The following is a 20316-nucleotide window of genomic DNA, read 5'->3' as shown; positions in this document are numbered from 1 at the left end:
TTGCTGGGATTTGGTCGAAACACTAGTTAAAAGTAGTTCTTTGGGGGAAGCATTCACAATCACACTAACTATAAACCATACGTCTCTTCTAACACTCATTAGTAAAATACTGTTTACCCAGCAGTTATGATGGGAATCCTAACAGTTCTGAAAATAATTTTGTGATCCCAGAAAGTATAGTTTCCCTTTCCAGAAAATGTTATGAAAAGCCCTCTGCTAAGCCTATTGTGTTTTAATGTCTGAATTCACTATTTTAGAGCTATCATTTCTAGAGAATAAAATTCCTTTAATTAAAAATATCATTTGACAGTTGTCTTTCTCTTGCTAGAATAAAATTTTTAATAGGAAAATATTTTGCATTATGCAGATACTTTGAAAAACAATTTGAACTGTCAGAACAAACAAAATTACCAATGTTTCTTCATTGTCGAAACTCACATACTGAATTTTTAGGTGAGTGAAAATAAAATCTCATTTAGAATTTAAGAATTATTTAAAAATCAAACTAATTCCTAAAAGTTCTATCTATTTTTAACTCACAGACATAATGAAAAGAAACAGAGATCGGTATGTAGGTGGAGTGGTAAGTATAAAATGATTGTTTTTAATTTGTGATATACAAAAACATGTGGCTTGTAAAAATTCAGATGTCAGTTCTATGCCCATTATTTGAAAGACATGTAAGTTTAGTGCTGGATTTATGAGCCAGACATAGGAAACACAGAAACCACAGTTTTAATTATACTTTCTTTGTTCAAAGTACAAGAATTAGTACAGAATTCTATTCACAGGAAAACCCCATGAATTTACTTGTATACATTCTGACACTGTGCATGATATTCTTTTTCCGTCTCTTCCATTATCCATTCTTGAATGTTCTTGAGTTTAAATTTTGAGAAAATTATATATTTTAATATCTTAAAATATTTCACCATTAGTTTCAGGTTTGTTTCTTAATTTCTGATCAACTGTATTCATTTACTATTATGACTCTGATCTAGAGACTCACTCTCTGTAATTCATATTCTGCTTGAAATAGTGCTCCCACATGGCCATTCCAGTCACTAATTTTCAGACATTTCCCATAAATATCATCTGACTCACCTAGTTCAAGTATCAATGACAGTGCTTTTTAATCTTTTCAAATCATGGATTCTTTTGAGAATTCACTTTAGAAAAATGTTCAGATACACAGATTTTCAAATAGTTTCAGGAGAGCCTCAGTGACTCTCTAGCAAAGAAAGCTATTATCCAGGTATAATAAAATCAATTATAGTGTGGCAACCAAAGGGAGAGGAAGGAGCTCTGAGCCTCATTGTGTATCCACACTGCCTGTCCTCGAGTTTCACGTGCATTTATTTTCTCAAGTATTTAGCCTCTGCCTCATCTTTTATACCACTGGTAACATGTATGCATTTGTTATTGCTGCAGAGTTAATGTTACTGTGCACATTTTCTCTGTAATTGATTGACTCTCTAACTTATCCTTTTGGAACTGTACTGGGAATTGAGAGGTTTTAATTAATACCCTTGGCATAACCAGTGGTATTTACTATGGTCTGCAGACTCTACTTCTCTCCCATTTGCTTTATTTCTAAATAAGATTTTACTTGGATGATTCTGTAATAGTTTTAAAAATTAACAACACCAACAACAAATCCAACCTAATGTTTGATTTTTAGTAAAAAAGAAATTACCAAAGAATTAACTAATTTGCTAAAATGGTTTATGAGGAGTCACATTTAAAATTATTTTCCCATTTATGGAGGAGGGGTTTTCTAGTCAACTAAAAATGCTGAGGGAAATAATAATTCCTTTATGGACAGCTTTGTGACACAGATTTCTTTATTACTGAGAGCATGTTAGCCATGGTGTGTTTTCGATTCTCTGGACTCAGAAGTAATATGATATCACTTGTTAGGTAAACCTACCTTTGTAAAGAAAGTCTTATTATTTGTTGCTTTTGATTACATAAATACACTTGTAGAATGAAAAACTATACCTGAACCCCTATGTCTTTAAAGGTGAAAAATACCATTTCAGTCCTTTTTGCCTGCTAAGCTAAATATTATTGACTGTGAAACAGTTTACATTTTAAAAACATCATTCTCACCTCTTTATGGAGCTTCTTAAAACTTGCCTCTTCTCTTCTAGAAATAATATACTGGAACTGAAAAATTCAGTATTTTCAATAGTGGTATAACATTTCCAAGCTTGAAAACATGGCTGCCCTTCTTTTATGGTGATGCTGGTGCAGACACCAACACAGCACTCTAGAGGGAAATCCTAGGCAGCTAATTCCTTGCCTCATGTCGTTGGAGATGACAATAGGCTGTAACTGTGAAACCTTAGTGAAAATTAAGATTGTAGGGGCTACCACATCTGAAACCATGATCCAAAAACCCTTATGTGCATCTATTATTTTTGCTTAGAAAGTCTTAGTGTTATTTAAAATTTTAAAGAGTAATTATTATAATAAAATTATACCTGTGTCCCTAGGTGCATTCATTTGACGGTACCAAGGAAGCAGCAGCTGCTTTGATTGACTTGGATCTTTATATAGGGTTTAATGGTTGGTACGTTCTTAGGTTGTTTTTTTGTTTTAACTTTTATGCTTTACAATGAATTGCTGATATTTATTTTTATTAAACTATATGTGTTTTGTGTTGATCCTGGCACAAGAATTTTAATATTTATGTACGAAATGAAACAGTACTTTTTACTATTACAACTGAGAGCTTGCAAGTTTTAGACTTCTACTCTGTTCTAATAATGGAAACAGTCTGCTGAAATCAGCAACTAGCTTTTTCTAACAATTCAATTTATTCCCAAGTCATTTTATCCCTTTAAAATGTATGGTTTACAGCATTGTATACACATATACATGTCATGTCTGATTTGGGAGAAAGGTTTTTCTTTGACAATCATTTATATATCTCTGTAGGCTAAAAAATAAGTCTCAAACAAGTTAAGAAACAGGTATAAAGTTACTCCAAGTGTAAGAATCTGTGTCCTCTGGCTCCTGGCTCAGTGACCTTTCTGCTGTAACACCATGCTAAACCTCAAAACACCAGTGCAGTCACTGGCATGGCTTGGGCCCGGGCTGGTTTTCTGTCAGTTGTATAAGAGCTTCTGCCAGGATATTTTCACAGGATGTCAGTGTAGCTCGCTAAAATAAATCACAAAATAGCAAGATTTGTTTTCCGTCTTCAGTGTTTCTTTCCAGTGATCTCTTTTCTGATTACATAATTTTTGGCTAAAGTCTTAGGGAAATAGAATAATAGAATTACTTATTTGCTATAGAGTTCAGTGTTTAAATATTCTAGATCCTCTTTCATATTTAAATTCGTGGTTTGGTTAACTTATAAATTAATATTCAAAGGAATACATGCATCGTGATTAAAAAGTCAAGTAGGACTAAAGACTTATGAGCAATTATCACAGCCCCACCCAGCATGCCCCAACCTCTAAGTCAGTTTTCCAGAGGCAGCCACTGCTGTCATCATATTTCCAGGTTATATGCATCCACTCGTCTTCTGATTCATCCCCTTCGCCTATTCTCAGTATAAGCGTTGGAATTCTTAGACCCCATATTAACTCCACCTCTGTGATTCCTTCCAGTATAATTACTTCACAATTTTTGAGGTTATGCATATTCAATGTTTTCATTAGGTCTGTCTGTATATATGTTGTTGACTGCTGACCCATGTGCTGTACCACTTTTTATTTTTCTGAAGTAATTTTTTGTGGCTTTCTTTAAAATTTGAAGCCCTCTCATACTTACCAGAGCTCTATAAAATGCTTTGTCTGTTTTTCCCCATGAGGAAATCTATCTGGGTAGTCTGATAGCTCCAGTAGTTCCAAACCCTTATCTTGTTTCACTTTGGACTAGTGTCTTGTCTGATAGCATTCCTATTTTGAGGTCCTATATATTACTTGTTTGGTGGTCCATATTCTCTGCTTCCTAAGAAAGTTTTCATAAAGAAAATTTTTTGAGATTTTTGCATGTTTGAAAATGAACTTACGCTATTCTTAAGTTTTCCTGGATAGTAGATGAAAGGAAGATGGGAACCCACTTTTGGTTGTTAGATTTCCTGGGCATGAAATTCTAGATTAGAAATCATTTTCACTGAGAATTTACATTGATCAGTAGGTTCCAGTTGCTAATGAACAGTTAGTTGATTGTTATTCTGATTCCCAATCTCCTCAGGAACCTTTTTTCCTTTGGAAGATATTAGTTATGTCTGGCATTACAGAATTTCACAAAGATGTGTTTTGATGTTCTTGTTTTTGTTTTCTGGTCACTCTTTATGTTGATTTCTTACTGATCCCTTCCAGTTGAAGGCTTATTTCAGTCCTGTGGAATTTTCTTATTTTTTTATATCCCAGATTGATGTCTGATATTCTTACCTTTTTATTCTACGATATCCATCTTTATTTTTCCTTTTTATAATAAGTGCTTTTTCAACCTTTTTAAAATTAATTTTTTCATTCTTTGAAAGCTTTTTTAAGTATGTCCTAACAGATGTAGTATCTTCTTATCTCTAAAGATATGAATTGTAGTTGAATTTTTTTTTTTTTATTGTTTATTGCTTTTCTTTTTCTTCCTTTGCATTCTCTCATGATTGGGGCTTTCTTCAAATGGCAGTTCTTCACTGTCTATTAAAAAAAAAAAAAAAAAAAAAAAAGCTGTTTGGAAGGGCTGTTGGAGACAGTCCATCAATTGGGATGCTCAGATAGCCCACTGTCTTTTCCACTAGGGTTTCCCAAATGTCATTTTGTAGAGATCTTTTTCTGGGTTGGGTCGTTTCTCCAAAAAGGGATCCTGCTGGGAAAGTCAGGTAGGGACTTAAAACTGTACCTTACAGTATCCTGGAGCAAGATGGAAGTAAAGGACTCACCGCAGCAGTCTGTCTTCATTTCAGCCCGCCTCCTCTGCACCCCACTCTTTTGTGCTGACTTTTCTCCAGCCCTCTCTCTGATTTGGGTTCTCCTTCCCCAAGTCACAATAACCTGAGAGCCTCATCATTTCTTTACCCAGACTTTTCAAACAGTTATTTCTGTCCCCTACTTCATCCCGGCTTTCTATATCCCATTCTCAGGTTCTTAGCTTTGTGTAGTCTTTTTAATGACACATAACATTTGAATCACTTAGCATTTAAACAGGCCACTTATCATTCCTCCATCTGCTTTTTATATTGTGGTTCAAGGTTAATGAATGTTTAAGTTTTGATTTCTTGTTCCCTCCTCTCCTACCTCCCTCTTCTCTACTAAAAAAAAGAGAAGGAACAAATGTTTACTGATTTCACCAAAGAATAGTTTTATTTTTCTCATTATTTTGGGTGAGGTGATTTTCAAGAGATCGTTTTTAAAAAGATCAGTGTTTGCCAGGGTTAAGGAGGGAGGGAGGGATGGACAGGCAGAGTACAGAGGATTTTTAGACAGTGAAACTACAGATGATGATGAATCTGTTATTTGTCCAAACCCACAGACGTATATCGCCAAGAGTGAACCCTAATGTCAACTGTGGGCTTTGGGCCATGATGATGTTTTCAGTGTAGGCTCATTAATTCTAACAGATGTACTGCTGTGCTGTGGGATTTTTAGAGTGTGGTAGGCTGTGCTTATTTATGTGTGGGCATGTTATGTAGAATGTCTACCTTCTGCTCATTTGGCTGTGAACATAAAACTGTTATAAAATATTTTAAATTTATGATTACAATTTTTTTAAAATACAAGGACAATATTGTCACCACATCGTAAACCATCCCAAACCTCACTGGCAAATTGCAGTGAGCACTTAGATTCACAATCATGGGTCTTGGATCAGTTGGAATTTAGCTGACAGGCTGAGCTCTTTGCCACAGGTCACATTTTCATTCTGGGCACTGAAGCTGAAGAGGAACAACTCCTCAGTGCATGCTTATTCATCGTATCCTCCAGATGACAAAAAGGCACATTACCTATGGTCATCTCATCACATTGGCCTAAAGCAAGTCTGGAAGCCATGAACAAATTCTAAGCGGAGTTCTTCCTTTCTACTAAGAAACCATGGCAAGGGTACTGTTCTGTTAAAAGACGCTGAAGAATGAGGATCAGTAATTCAGCAGCTCAGGCTGAAAATGAAAGTTAACCACCTTATGAATACCTCTCAATTATGCAAATAAACTTCTAAAAAATTAAGCTTTTACTTAGACTAGTATAGAAAACTATTGAAAAAAATCCACTGACAAACATGAAAAAATATCCTCTAAAGGCAGATCTAGTTGAAATGATTTTAATTTGGATTCTGTGAAGGATAAGAATGTGCAAACACAAAAATTTCTAAAGCATATTGAACACAATGTGCTCATATGGAGTTTTGGTTTTATGATTTATGATATGAAAAGTCATTAAATGCTATTTTAAAATATACATTTTTTTTTTTAAAGCTCACTGAAAACGGAGGCTAATTTGGAAGTCTTGAAGTCAATACCTAGTGAAAAATTAATGATTGAAACCGGTAAGTTGGTGTTTTCTGAACTTTTAAGTTTCATACTTACTCCCCTCCAAAAAACAGCTAGAGAAGGAAATGTGACTTCATTGACATTACTAAATATCTTAAAATAGCATGTTGAGCTTCAACAATTATACTCTCGAAGACTTAATTGGTGAAGAATTTATGCAGTTTTTATTTATTTTCAATTTTAGAAACTTGGCTAAGTATGGTTACATGAATAGTATGAGTGTACGTCGTGCACAACCATAGAAATGAAATGATATACTCCATTTGTGTACAATGAATCAAATGGAGTCTGTAAAAATAAAAAATAAAAAAAAATTTAAATAAAAGCTTGGCTAAGCCTAAAAACTTAAAAAAAAAAAAATGTGGGTGTCAGATCCATGATAATCTAATCAAAGAGGTTATAGTTATATGAACATTTAATTAAACATGGAATCCTGAACTCAGGACTTCACCCAGAGCTTCTATACTCAAAAATTTTACCAAAATGTCATTTATGATGTCTGCTTCTACTGCGTTTTAAACTGAGAAAACAAATTTCGTAAAATTTTAGAATCTATTTAAAATAAAAGAGGTAAAAGCTAAAATTTATCTAAACCCTTCAGCTCAAGGCTTTTATGCCACAATTTTACTAACGTTCAAACTGAGCCACTCTGGAGAAATTAATTGTATTTCCTTGGGAAGAGATGAAAAGGTTTTATTAAAAGTACAATATCTGTAAATGGGTAACCTATTATAATGATCCAAGAAGTATTCAAAGCCAGTTTCACATTCAGAAATGGCACTATAGAAATTTATCTGAAATGTTGTTAGAATTATATTTCTTTTAGGTTTATGTCTTTTTTTAAAAGCACTTATAATTGTAAATTATATTTGTTAGGTTTAGGTCTTTTGTTAAATACAATATAAAAGTTAGTCTTAATATTAAATTGCAATTCAGGATTTTATCTCATGCTTTTCTTAGAACTGTTTTCAGACTGCTTTGGAAGCTGAATCATGGCTTGTAACTTAAAAGTTTTGTGTTTGTTTGATAATGTTCATAAAAAAAAATTTAAAAAAGTAAACCCTTTGACAGACATTTCTTTACCTAACTCTAGATGCACCTTGGTGTGGAGTCAAAAATACACATGCTGGATCAAAATATGTAAAAACTTCATTTCCTACAAAAAAGAAATGGGAAAATGGGCATTGTTTAAAAGATAGAAATGAACCCTGTCATATAATGTAAGTGTTTACTTTTATGGTCTTCAAAAATCATTGACTACAACCACCAAATGCCACTTACAAAATGAACTCAAGGGACAGAATTCAAGTGTTGTAAAATCCAAGTCAAGTTCAGGTCAGTTTTTAACAAATGTACACCACAGTGTTAGAATTGATGAACACATCTTCATGACCCAAAGTTCAAGTTCGGGTCAAAGACCATTTTAATAGTGATTTGGAAGAATCTGAATTTGTATCTATTGCTATATCTCAGCTCTTATGTTCATATCATCTCAATTCAGTAATTTTATTACAGCAATGAAAAAATATTTGATTTTGTTCATCTGTCATTTTGTAGGAGCAGGAAAAGATCTTAAAACTATTCATATAATCACATTACCTCTTTTAAATTTATTCTTATGTAAATTCATCGCTACTATTTGTAACCAGTTATTCTTAGCAGACCTTTTATTAATGATACTTGCATTTTTAAATGACAATCTGAATAAGTTTAGGAAATCACACATTTCTTTAAGCCTTAGAGCAAATTGATAAGTGATAGAATTTCCTTTTCCCAATCCAAAAAAAAAAAAAAAAAGGGCAGAACTTCATATTTCCTAAAATGTAGTTGAGTCATTTTATTATTAATTATAGCACATGTGAAGACACTTGTGTCAGAAAGCTACAATGAATCTTAAATTAGGAAAACTGGTTTTATCATTTTAATGAGCACATATCCAATTTAACTGGAACTATAGACATAGCAACTGTCTGCCTTGAAAGGAACTAGGAGTGCTGTAAGGTGACATTTCAGTTGTTTACTAAGCACGACTGGGAGTTAGGCCAAAGACAAACACCTTGAGCAAAGGCAGGCAGAGAGAGGATGGGGCTGATTCCCAGTGAGCCTAGTGTGGGAGTAAGTAGGATCCATAGGTTAGGTAGAAGACAGCAGGGTGAGGTGGTATTGTCTGAGCTCTTGTATACCAACCTTAGTTTTGACAGGACCCAAAGGATTTCAAGTAGGAGGAAAAAAATGATTTGAAGCTACCACTGCTTATCAGTGTGGGGAAAGACTGGAAAGGAGAGGGGTAGTAGGGATTATACAGACCTTGCCTAACTGAAAACCTGTCTGGTGTGCTATATAAACAAAACATTAAATTCTCAAGGATAATATATTTTTACTTTTTAATTATCATTTTTAGAATAACTTTAGCTTTAGGCTACTGAAACCACATAAAAATAGACTAGATGCAAGAGATGTTTGAAGATTGCCATAAACTTTGTATTATCAATTCCTTTGGGTATTCACAGTTAAGATATCCATAAAGGGAACAGAAAACTTATGACAAAGAGTGTCTAAATGTTTCCTTTATACTAGAACCTTCTAATTCATGTTTGAAAAATATTCTACCTATATATAATAGGAAACACTACTGATAATTATCATTTTAGGTAAAGATAGACCACTGGGCTATTCTGTTTTACAGGACAGAAAGTATAGGAACATAAAACCCTCACCCTCAACCACACTTTATTTTTCCTTTGCCGTAATTCTTAGTTGATCATGTAGCCATTTATACCATCTTTGAAGGACTGTTCTTCAAGCAATGGCTTAGTCTGTATAAAGAAAATTTGGGGTGCTATCCTCCCAATTATCATTATACACATACAAATATAAGTAAAACCAAACCCAAAGTGGAAAAGTACTTACCCTTATTACATGCAATATACATGACCTCTTAATTTTTAAAATGCTCACCATGACTCACTGAAATGTTATGACCTACAGTTTTAAAAGCTGCTTCAATTTCACTGGGTTAATGCCATGATTGTGGCACACATAGTATAGAAGGCTGATTTTAAATGTATTTGATACTGTTTCTTGGTTCTATTTCAAGTCAGCTTCAGAACTTTGTTTCTTATTTAAGTTTTTCTACTGATATTGCTAAAAACTTTAATAACTTTTAAGCTTATTGTGTTTGTTAAAGGTAGTACAGGCCTTCCTTTATGTGAAAAAGATTTTAATATACCTTTAAAGCTGAATACATGCTCGAAAATTTAACCATCCTTTTTTGTTTTGTTTTAGTCAAATACTGGAGATAATGTCAGCAGTAAGAGAGGAGGATCCACTTGAATTAGCCAATACGCTATATAACAACACCATTAAACTATTTTTTTCCTGACCCATTTAATTTATACATATTCCATTTTCCATCATGTATGTAAAAATTTCATAAGTTTTAATAAAGAAGTCTCTGGATGTCATCTAAATAGGTATCACTGCATAACATCATCTTCAATTCTATCCATAAAATCAGATCAGGATTTTTTATTTCATTTAATGCTTTAGTTTAAAACAGTGGAAACCTAACTATACTTATTGTGTAATCTAATCAAGCCTGAAAAGACAATTTTATAATCCTGCAAATAGAACGGCTGATTTTACCTAAAAATTAAATAGTACATTCTGGTTTATATCAAAGTTTAGTTGATATAAGCCTATTGCTCAACTTTCATGACTTTTGAACCCAGCTCAACTACATTGCTACTCCAAGTTCAAAAAAGTTCTCAGTTGCTTCTAACTAGCTAATTTTTTCCTTAGTTTTAAAACACTCGATAGCCTTTCTCTTCAGTTCCAAATTCTTTCCTTGACTTTAATGTGATTTCCTGATTTGCAATTTCATTCTCCCACCCATTTTAAAGAAAAACTAGGGTCCAGAGTTAGATACATTATATAAATTCATTGAGGAATTTTTGGCACAATTGACGCACCATATGATTATTTTATCTATTAAAAAGCTATTTGTTCAACTTTTGTCATAAAAACGTGAAAACATTTTATTCTATGTACAATAATGTACACAAATTTAAATAGGTCACCAAAGAGACCAGAAGTAATTAAAGAGGTATATTTACAGTAGCACATCACAGTAAACGGAAAACCATTCACAGATTCAACATTGATACTGTTTTTGTGCTTGGTTACACACTGAAGTGAAGCGTATTACTCCATTTTGGATGAACTGAATTTTAAACAAATACCTCAATGATTAGTAAATGCTATTTTAATCAGTCAGTGTCATCATTAATAAATTCTTCAGCTGCTGCGCCTGTGTGCTGAATCCCTCCATTTCTTTCTCTTTGAACATCATCATCGCAATCCGTACTGTCGTCTTCGTTCAATTCCCCGTCGGATTCAGCAGCATCTTCCCTTATAGCTTCCTCTGGATTTTCATTTTCATTGGGTGCAATAAAGCCATTGTTGTTAGAGATATTTGCATTATCCTTGCTGTCATCTTCGATGTACACTTTTTGATGGCACATTGGACAAGTATCTTGGATGTATAGCCATTTCCGAAGGCAAAGTGCATGGAAATAATGATTACATGGTGTAATACGAGCAGATGTTGTAAACTCATGATAGCAAATTGCACATACATCATCTATTTCTTGCAAGCGGCTCCCTTTTATTTCAGGAAGTGAATTAATTTTCTTAACAGCAGTTCTACGATTCATAAATGTCTTCCAGCCATTTTTTGCTTGTAAGTAGATGTTAAAATAGGCATGTAGGCACATCATACAAGCCCGGATTTTACTTCCTGACTCAAACATCATAGTATAAGCCCCATTTCCAAACATTACTACTCCAAATATAAATTCAATAATATTGCCTGTTGAACGAACGTAGTAGACGTAATCATCAAGCTTTTCCCAGAGGACATTATAATAGCCATCAATCATGAACAGCGTATAGACAGTAAGAGAAACAATTACTTTTAAGCAGAGTTCCACACAAAAGGCTGTAACTGCAAACAACCATGTATTTAGTGCATAATGATGCCAAAGAACATAACTGAGTAAAACAGGAAGAATAAACAGGCAAGCAGAGACAAACAGAACAGGAAAATGTCTACGAAAAGATGATACATGGGAGGCACTCAGAGACATTAATACAGGGTCTGTCATTCCATGGATGAAATGCAGCACTGCAGTTAATAAAAGGCACATGTTTCTACTCAAGCGAATAAGTCTCTCTTCTGGTCTCAGCCCACTTAAGCCAGTCTGAAGAGCCAGAATAAAAAATAAAACAGGTGCTACAAAGCCAAGCCTCCTGTCATCTTCTTCAGTTGATCCAATAAAGGCCAAGATTCCAAGCCCCAGATAATGGGCTATTGAGGAAATTACAGCACTCATGCCCAGGACAGTTAGTGTAGAATCACATCCACTAATTATAAGATTGCAAATGAGGTCCCAGAAATCATCCCAAGAAATAAAAAAGGACTCAGTTTCATTTGCCATCCTTAAAATGTACATTAACACTGTAGCCTGAGCTGTAATTCTTGTTAGCCAGAAGACTCGAAGTATATCTGGGAAACGGATCCTCTTCCATGTGTCCTCCATCAATAACTGTAATCCATAAATTCGATACATGTGCCTCACTAAAAGATAAACATATCGTGTGGAATAATAAAACCACTTAAGTTTCACTGCCAACACAAGCACTGTATTTAATATGAGAATCAATGAAGAGGTAAAAACTAAAGTCTCTCTGATATGCAAGGGTAGCTCTGTGATTAAGCCTATTACAGGAACCAAGAGATCCAAAATAATTAATTGTGAATAGATGGAATGAATCTGGAGTAATGTGATGTATCCAATTCCAAATGTTAGCTGTAAAACAATGAGTGCCATCCATAATGAAGGCCCTTTTCGAGGAAGCAGCTCAATTCCAAAAGCTGATGTGTTGTAGGCACCATAGAAGTCAATGTGCAAAGAAGCATAATAATTCACCAGCACTGAAGTTACAGCTAAGAGAAAGGCTGAGCTGTACATGTAAAACTTGAAAAGTGATCGCTGTGACAAGATAAGAACAATACTGGATACAAATATACCTAAAAAAGAAAAAAAAAAGGTCATTTGAATGAAATAAAGTATGTTTTATACTAGTAAGTATTACTTACTTATGACTATTTCCAAAGTTACAAACATTAAGCCTTAAGACTGTTTAGGCTTAAGGACCAATAAGGTTTTTTAAAGTCAGGGTACAAGCAAACCTAAAATTATTTTTAAAAATCTCACCCGTTATTTTCTAATTTCCAAAGTAATTCCGTCACACTGTATGTCAGGCATGAAATTTTGAAATTATATTCAGGACACATTTGTAGGGATATGTACCTTTGAACTTATTAATTCAAAACTCAGAAGAACATGTCCTTTGTAATTTCATAATCATTAAAAATTTAACTCCATCAAAACTTAATTACAAACACTCCAAATGAAAAAAATTTGTTTCCATTAAATCTTACAATTCTTTCATTTTTAAAATCTTCTTTAAGAAATCAAGTTTTACATTTTCTCCTAATTCCTCCTTTTCTTCCAGTTGTGAATCCTTACCAGCTCTTATCTTTTTCCTGCTCTTTAAATTTGAGCATTCTCCAAAGGTTCCAATTCAGTTTCGTTTTTTTTTTTTTAAACATACTTTCATTCAGATTTCAAAAACACTAAGTTCCCTTTTCCTTATGCATTACTGAATTCATTTCTTCAAATAGCCAACCCTTTTTATTCTTCAAATTACAAAAATAACATTCAGAAAATTAAAACATGTTAAAAAATAATGGTAACATTCCCCTCCCCCACTCCACATGTGACCACCATATAAACAGTCTGATGATGTACACTGGCCACATCTTTCTTTGTGCTCTGGCAAAAGATGTTTTTTAAAATGAGATTACAATAAACACATTATACAAGGTTTTCTTTGGGAATGACATCCAAATATTCACCTAGTTCAACTTTCTTATGGTCATGTGTAAAGGCTTGGTCCTCAGTTTATCAGTGTTCAGGGATAGGATCTTTGGGAAGTGATGGTATCAGAAGGGCTCTGACTTCATGAATGGATTTAACACATTTATGGACACATAATTTAATGGGCTACTGGGAGGTACTGGAAACTTTCTGAGGAGGGGTCGGGTTGAAGGAAGTAGGTCACTGGGGGCATGCCCTTCAAGGGGATGTTTTGTCCCTGATCGCTTTGTCTCTTCAGTCTCCTTCCTGGCTGCCATGTGGTGAGCAGCTCTGCATTATCACATGCTCCTTGTCATGATGTTCTACCAAAGGCCCAGAGAACATGAAGCCAAGTGACCATGGACTGAAACTTCTGAAATTATGAGCCAAAATAAACTTCTCTTTTAAGTTGATTTTATTAAGTATTTTGTCACAGACAAAAAGTTGACTAACACACACTCCTACATTATAAATGCAAAACTCAAAATTTCTAAAGCCTAACTCATTTTAAACCAGAATGAGCTTTTCCTTGTGATATTCAGTTGAAGGTGCTATTATTATTCCTCAGTAAAGCTACAGGCCCCACTCTCTCAAGCTTTGCCAATTAGTTCCTAAACTCTACCAACATCTTTTTCTCCTTTTTCTTAGTAACATCAATCAATTAGTCTACCTAAAAACTCAGCTTTGTTCAAATCCATCCAAAGCTGTCACCAAATTACCTTTACTCATTTCTTTGCTCAAAATAATTCTTCAGTGGCTCTGAAATTACAATCAACTAAAACCTACACTCCTTGTCCTGGCATTCAAGGATCCAATTTGCTATTTGCTTTAGAGCTCAACATATGCACAACTGCACACAGACACAAATGTGCCACGCTTCTGTTTCTCAAACATGTTCCTTTCTCTACCATAATTACATCTGTGTTTAGAATTCTCTCTGCCCCACCAGCTTCCCCAAACTGACTGGTCAGATCTACCCATTCTAGGGACCCATTTTCTTTGACAGTGGCTGATCCTTCAGCATACCTACAGAATTTAAGTGAATCACCTAAAAGTCATGTACCACCTGAAATTGCAGTTTGTACTTATCAGTATCATCTGCCTTATTATACAGTGGGTCCCTGATAGCCAGCAAGGATTCCACCTTGTATATCAATGGATCCCACAATTCTGTATTACAAAATAAGTTCAATTACTACTCACTGGAGAAATAAATTGTTCTGTCATCTGGATTAGTTTTTTAAAGGCATTCACAAAATACAGCCTGCTTGAAAAATGAAACTTATGAAGGGTAAAACAAAGCTGAGATACTACAGCTTGGGATACAGAAAAAGCAACAAACTTCAAAACAAACACCCACCTGGCCATTGTACTGCATGCAGTCAAGAAAGATGCTGCATGTTACAGGAGAAGCATTTCCAAACATGTCACACACAAAAGGGCATGTTCTAGTTCCTTTAGGTGATGATTTTGCCCACAGACTTAAAATTTATCCTGTGCCTATGTTACAGGTCACTTGTGAAAAAAACAAAAGGATGCAAGTGACTGGATGATACACGAACCTCGGAATGAGAATGGCCGTTTCCCAGCCCAGCAGGCCGCCAGTATGTTTCCAAAGAGCAGAGACCTGGGCACTTTCAGTAGAAAATGGAATTATTTTTTCCTTTTAGAAACTTTTTTCATGCAAGGTAACAAGGAAATGTAATGAACTCAGCCTACTGTATACTACCTGTGATCTTACTTTATGTAGAAAAACAAGTCAGTACTTTTCCTGAAACAAAGCTGAACTAATCTTCTAAGCTGAGTCAAGTCAAAACTTAAGCAAAATAACTTCATTCTATTTTATTTCACTTAAAAAGAAGAAAGTCAACTATTCCAGCTGGTAAATTAATCATATCCAGTGACTATTCATGAGCTTTGCTGTAATTTTATAACCAATCCTTTTTATTCTAATGTTTTTTTTTTTCCCCTGAAGCTTATTTTTTTACACACAAATAAAGGAATGATTTGGGTGTTAGATATTTCTGGATAAATAGTACCACTCTGCTTTATGCAAATATACCAAAGCAAAAACAGGGAAAGGCTAGGATAGGATAAATAACATGGTGAGACTAACAGCCTCAATGTTTGGATGTGATCTAGCAAGTAAAAATCTGAAACTACTCTTTCCTGACTAAAATCACACTCCCAAGGTATAATAATGAGTAAATATTTCAAGACTAGCTTAAACTTGTTTTAATTCCTAACCAAGTTTGGTAGAATGAGGTTTCTTTAACTTATTTTTTAAATACACACATTCCGATATTTGAGATGTGGGAAAATCAGCTCTCATTTTACAGAAAAAAATACCTGTTCTCCAAGTTATAAGTCTTCAAAGTAACATTCCTTCTGGTGACCTTTAGGGGGTCCTTTTCATAATATCAAAGTTTCCTTGCATTTTCATAACTTTAGACATGAAACTTTTGGTACTTATCCTGTAAGTCTATGAAAATAAAGCCCAGGAATAGTTTTTTAGAAAGACTTATAAATGACCTGCTTTATAAAGAAAAACCACCTTGGGACAGTGGAGAACAAAACCATAACTCAGGGATTTCAGTCCAATTCTCCAGTGACCATAGTTTCATTGTGGTCGTTATGTATGAACTCAATTCATACAATCTGGACTACCAAAACCAAGCAAATAAGAAGGAAAGAGGAGGAAAAAACCCCACCATGCATTTACACAATGAAAAGTTAACTTTTATGTGTGTGAAAGTCTGTTCCCTCTCAACCTCCTCTTCTGAAAACTTAAAATTAAAAGGAAATAGGATATAATATTTACAGTTCTCCAGCTCCCTTAAATACCTTTAAAGTAGGAGGCTGGGGCTGTGGCTTAGTGGTAGGGCGCCCACCTAGCATGTGTGAGGCCCTGGGTTCGATCCTCAGCACCACATAAAAATAAAGGTATTGTGTCCACCTACAACTAAATGTATATTATTATTATTATGTTAAAAATACTTTTAAAACAATCTAAAGCTAGCTGTGGAAAACATTTCAAGATCTGATAAAGATGGAGAAGCACAGCAATAAATGTTATTAGTACCTTCACCTAAGGTAGCCCTAAGCAATGAAATTTAGGACGACGTAAATAAAGCATCTTGAAAAGCTGTTAGTATACTAAAAAAACTACATCACAAAGACAAATTTGCTATCAAATATGCTATCAAACTTTTCACTTTTGGTTAAAAAAAGACCCTGATATTCTAAGACTTTATTTATCACAATTTTGTTTAGCATGCTGGTGCACACCTGTACTCTGAGCAACTCATAATGCTGAAGGAGCACGATCACAAGTTTGAGGTCAGACTCAGCAACTTAAGACCCTGTCTCAAAATAAAAGGTAAAAAGGGCTATGGATGTAACTCAGTGGTAAAGCACCCCTGGGTTAAATTCCCAGTACCAATAAATAAATAAATAAAGTTTTGCCTTTGACTAAAACTGTAACATGTTTTTATTAGAAGTATGTAAACATGGATTTAGGGGAGGGGAAAAAACAAAGAGCCAAATCCTATTGTGGCATTACATGAAGAGTTAACCAAGTTTTTCTAGTCTCTTACCCACCGATAGTATTGTAAAATATGTATTTAGTCTTCATCCAGATTCCTAACACATTGCTCCTAAAATCTTTGGAATCCAGAGATATAAGACTGTTTTGTATGCTAAGGAGATGGCTGAGGGGCTCCTGGATAACCTCAGATGGGGGCTGGTTGCCAACCAAATGATTAGAAGGCTGGAACGTTCAGTGCTGCTCCCACCCCTCAATTCTGAGGAGGTAAAAAGGGTTGAAGGTCAAGTTGCTAAACCTGTGGTCAATGATCTAATCGATCATGCCAACATAATGGCGTGCCACAAAACCCCAAAAGGACTGGGTTCTGGGGTCTTCCAGAGAGCTGGGTGCATGGAGGTTCCTGGAGAGTCGCGGGTAAAGAGAGGGCACCACACTCCTCCCTTTTCTTCTCCCTGGCTGTGCATCTTTTCCATCTGATTGTCCATCTGGTTGCACAATCTTTATAGTAAATGGTAAATGTGTGTAAAGAATTTCCCTGAATTCTGTGAGCTGCTTTAGCATACTAAGTGAACCAAGAGGGGTCACCCTGATTTACAGACCATAAGTCAGAAACACAGGCCACAACCTGTGCTTGTGAATGGTACCTGAAGATAAGAGGCAATCTTATGGAATTGAATCCTCACACCAGCAGGTTCTGATGGTACATGTCAGGCATTAAATTGAAGGACAACCCAGTAGTGACCACTAAAGAATGTGTTGCAGAAATGGTTGATAGGAGAAATCCCCACACACATTTTGGTGGCCAGAGGTGAAGCATTCTGGGTTGGTGAGAATAGGATAAACACTTTTCCCCCCTATATTATGCTATTTTACTAAGTTGTTTGTACATCTTGACAAATTAAGCACACAGTCATACACGTACACACCTTTTCTGCTTTCTTTATGCTGTTTTTTTTTTTTTTTGATTAACAGGTTTCTAATTTTAACCTCATTTATCAATCTTTATTTTCTACATTTGCTTTGATGTATTTCTAAAGGATTTCCCCCTTACTCTAAGGTTGAAAAAAAAAATTCACATTTCTTCTAAAAACTTAAAGTCCACATTTCACATTTAGCTATTAGGTTCACTTAGAACTGACTTTATAGACATGAAGTAAGGATCCAGTAAAATTTTTTCCATATGAATAAGTAAATGACCACTAATTAGTCCATATTTACCTCAATGTACTTCAATTCTACCTTGAAACACATCAAGTTTCTAAATATAGATTGATGGACTATTTCTGGACTATGTCTTCTGTACTACTGGTTTATTTGTCTATCCCAGTGATTTTCAACCAGGACTGAATTTTTGCCCCACAGAGGACTTACGGCAAAATCCAGAGACAGTTCTGCCTGTGTGCAAGTGGACTGGAGGTGTGCTACTGGCATATAATGGGAAGAAAAATCCTATAATACACACAACAGCACCCTCCCAACACAGAATTACCCTGTGTCAACAGTGCCACTGTTGAGAAACACCTGCCAGTCTGTCCCTTTGCCAGTCAGGATTACTTCTGCTTCACTTTCTCACTTCACAGGTTTTCTGGTATCTTTCTGCAGCACCAAAAATAATGATCTCATTCTTTTCAAGAACTTTATCATATGGCTAGGCCTAATACAAAGAACAGATTTGCATCTAATACACATTAAAGGTTGAGTTTGTTGTTTTGTTATTTCCACTAGTGCTCAAATGAGTATCCTTGCTCAAAGTCTCTGTACAGCTATAATCTCCAGGTCAAATACATAGAACTGGAACCATGAGTCAAAGGTATACAGAAAATGTCAGTTGACAGTGCCAAATGGTTTTATAGAGAAGTTGGAACCTACCAAAACCATATAAATTTTCCTATTTCAAATAATAAATAACTTGGCCAAAAGTACTTTTTAATCACACTTCAAACTCTTTACCAAATAAGTGAAATTCTGTTATGAATGTAATTCTTTAATGACAGATGAGATTAAGTCATGCTTGCTTCTGCTTATTGGCCATGTTCATTTTGTTTATTGTGAACTGTAAGATCCATTTTTCTATGTGAGTATAAGGTTTTTAAAATTTTTTTAACTGACAGAATAAAACTCTTACAATCTTCCCCTCAGTTTGTCATTTTTAAGAAAAAAATTTTGGGGGGGTAAGCCTCTGCTGGGGATCAAACCCAGGGCCTAGCTCACATACTAGGCAAGCCCCCTACCACTAAGCTACACCTCCAACACCAAGGATTTTTTGTTTTGTTTTGCCATAAAGAAGTTTTTCATTTTTATGTACTCATATTTGTAAGGTATATCTTTCCCATGTAATTTCTGAGTTTTCTTTTATGTTTAGAAAGCCCTTTGCCACCTCAATGAATCACCTACCACCATGTGAGTAATACTATTAAAACAAATTCCTATGCGTGCATTTTCTGCCTTGGATATAAGTTTACTAATTCAGCATTATGCTGCTCTAAATTGAGTTTCATTTAGCATTTAACACTAAGAGCCTTAGGTTCTTAAACATTCTATATATTGTCCTGTGACTTTTTCTGAAGCTCCAAAATGAGATGCTTTACCTTCTGACCTGTTGAAATCTCAAATTAGTTTGATACCCCAAGTACAGCTGCCGTACCCTTTTGTAGGCAGAAAGGAATAAAAACTTCAAACACTACAAAAACAACGAAAAAACTGGTAATGCTTGAAAAAGGTAAGGTTGACAAGTACTGAGTAGTACTGAGAAGCCTATAACTATAGGGAAAAATGAAGCAAGAAAAACTAATTTCAACTACCATTAGTATCGTTTACACACCCACCTGTCATTTTAAGAAAACATTTGCTTTTATTTGGAGTTAATGTTTTAGCACCAAAGTCAGTATTTTTCATTCTTACAAACATGGAAAATTAGCACAATTACACTGGCACAATGTAAGGAATATTAATTTCTCATAAAAACGGACCCAGATAATATTCTAAGGTCAAAATTTTCAAATAAAACATTTTGCTGATGTCTTCAAAAGACCAAAATATATGTAACAATGTATGGTTCTAACTGAAACATTAAAATATTTCCTGAATAACAATGTATGGTCTTGACTGAAACATTTTTGGAAAAGTGAAGAAGCTTGCTAACAGCTAACACTTAAAGTGTCTTAAAAGGCTACATCCTAACTCATTTACTGTTCTAAGCCCTAAGAGATACATACCATCATTGTCCAACTTAAAAAAATAAATAAATAAAGCCTACATACAGAGCAGTTAAGTAACTTACC

General features: G+C 34.7%; 2 protein-coding genes across 6 annotated transcripts in view; one reads left to right on the top strand and one right to left on the bottom strand.

Moving 5' to 3' along the window:
• The window catches only part of TATDN1 (TatD DNase domain containing 1), a 32995-nt gene extending 23016 nt beyond the window's left edge, over positions 1-9979 (top strand). For all 5 annotated transcript variants that reach the window (XM_079137700.1, XM_079137699.1, XM_079137702.1 and 2 more), the window contains 6 exons: positions 368-453; positions 543-583; positions 2499-2575; positions 6431-6501; positions 7599-7725; positions 9791-9979. In XM_079137700.1, coding sequence (XP_078993826.1) covers positions 368-453; positions 543-583; positions 2499-2575; positions 6431-6501; positions 7599-7725; positions 9791-9887 — 499 coding nt within the window. In that variant the 3' untranslated portion in view covers positions 9888-9979. The remainder of the gene's footprint in view (positions 1-367; positions 454-542; positions 584-2498; positions 2576-6430; positions 6502-7598; positions 7726-9790) is intronic.
• Positions 7758-20316, bottom strand: part of RNF139 (ring finger protein 139) — a 14645-nt gene continuing 2086 nt past the window's right edge. The window contains exon 2 of the mRNA XM_079137506.1: positions 7758-12596. Coding sequence (XP_078993632.1) covers positions 10774-12596 — 1823 coding nt within the window. The 3' untranslated portion in view covers positions 7758-10773. The remainder of the gene's footprint in view (positions 12597-20316) is intronic.

Source organism: Sciurus vulgaris (genome assembly GCF_902686455.1).
Source record: "Sciurus vulgaris genome assembly, chromosome: 1".
Lineage (NCBI taxonomy): Eukaryota > Metazoa > Chordata > Mammalia > Rodentia > Sciuridae > Sciurus > Sciurus vulgaris.
The sequence above is the reverse complement of the archived record's forward strand: the minus strand, read 5'-3'. Positions and strand labels throughout refer to the sequence as shown.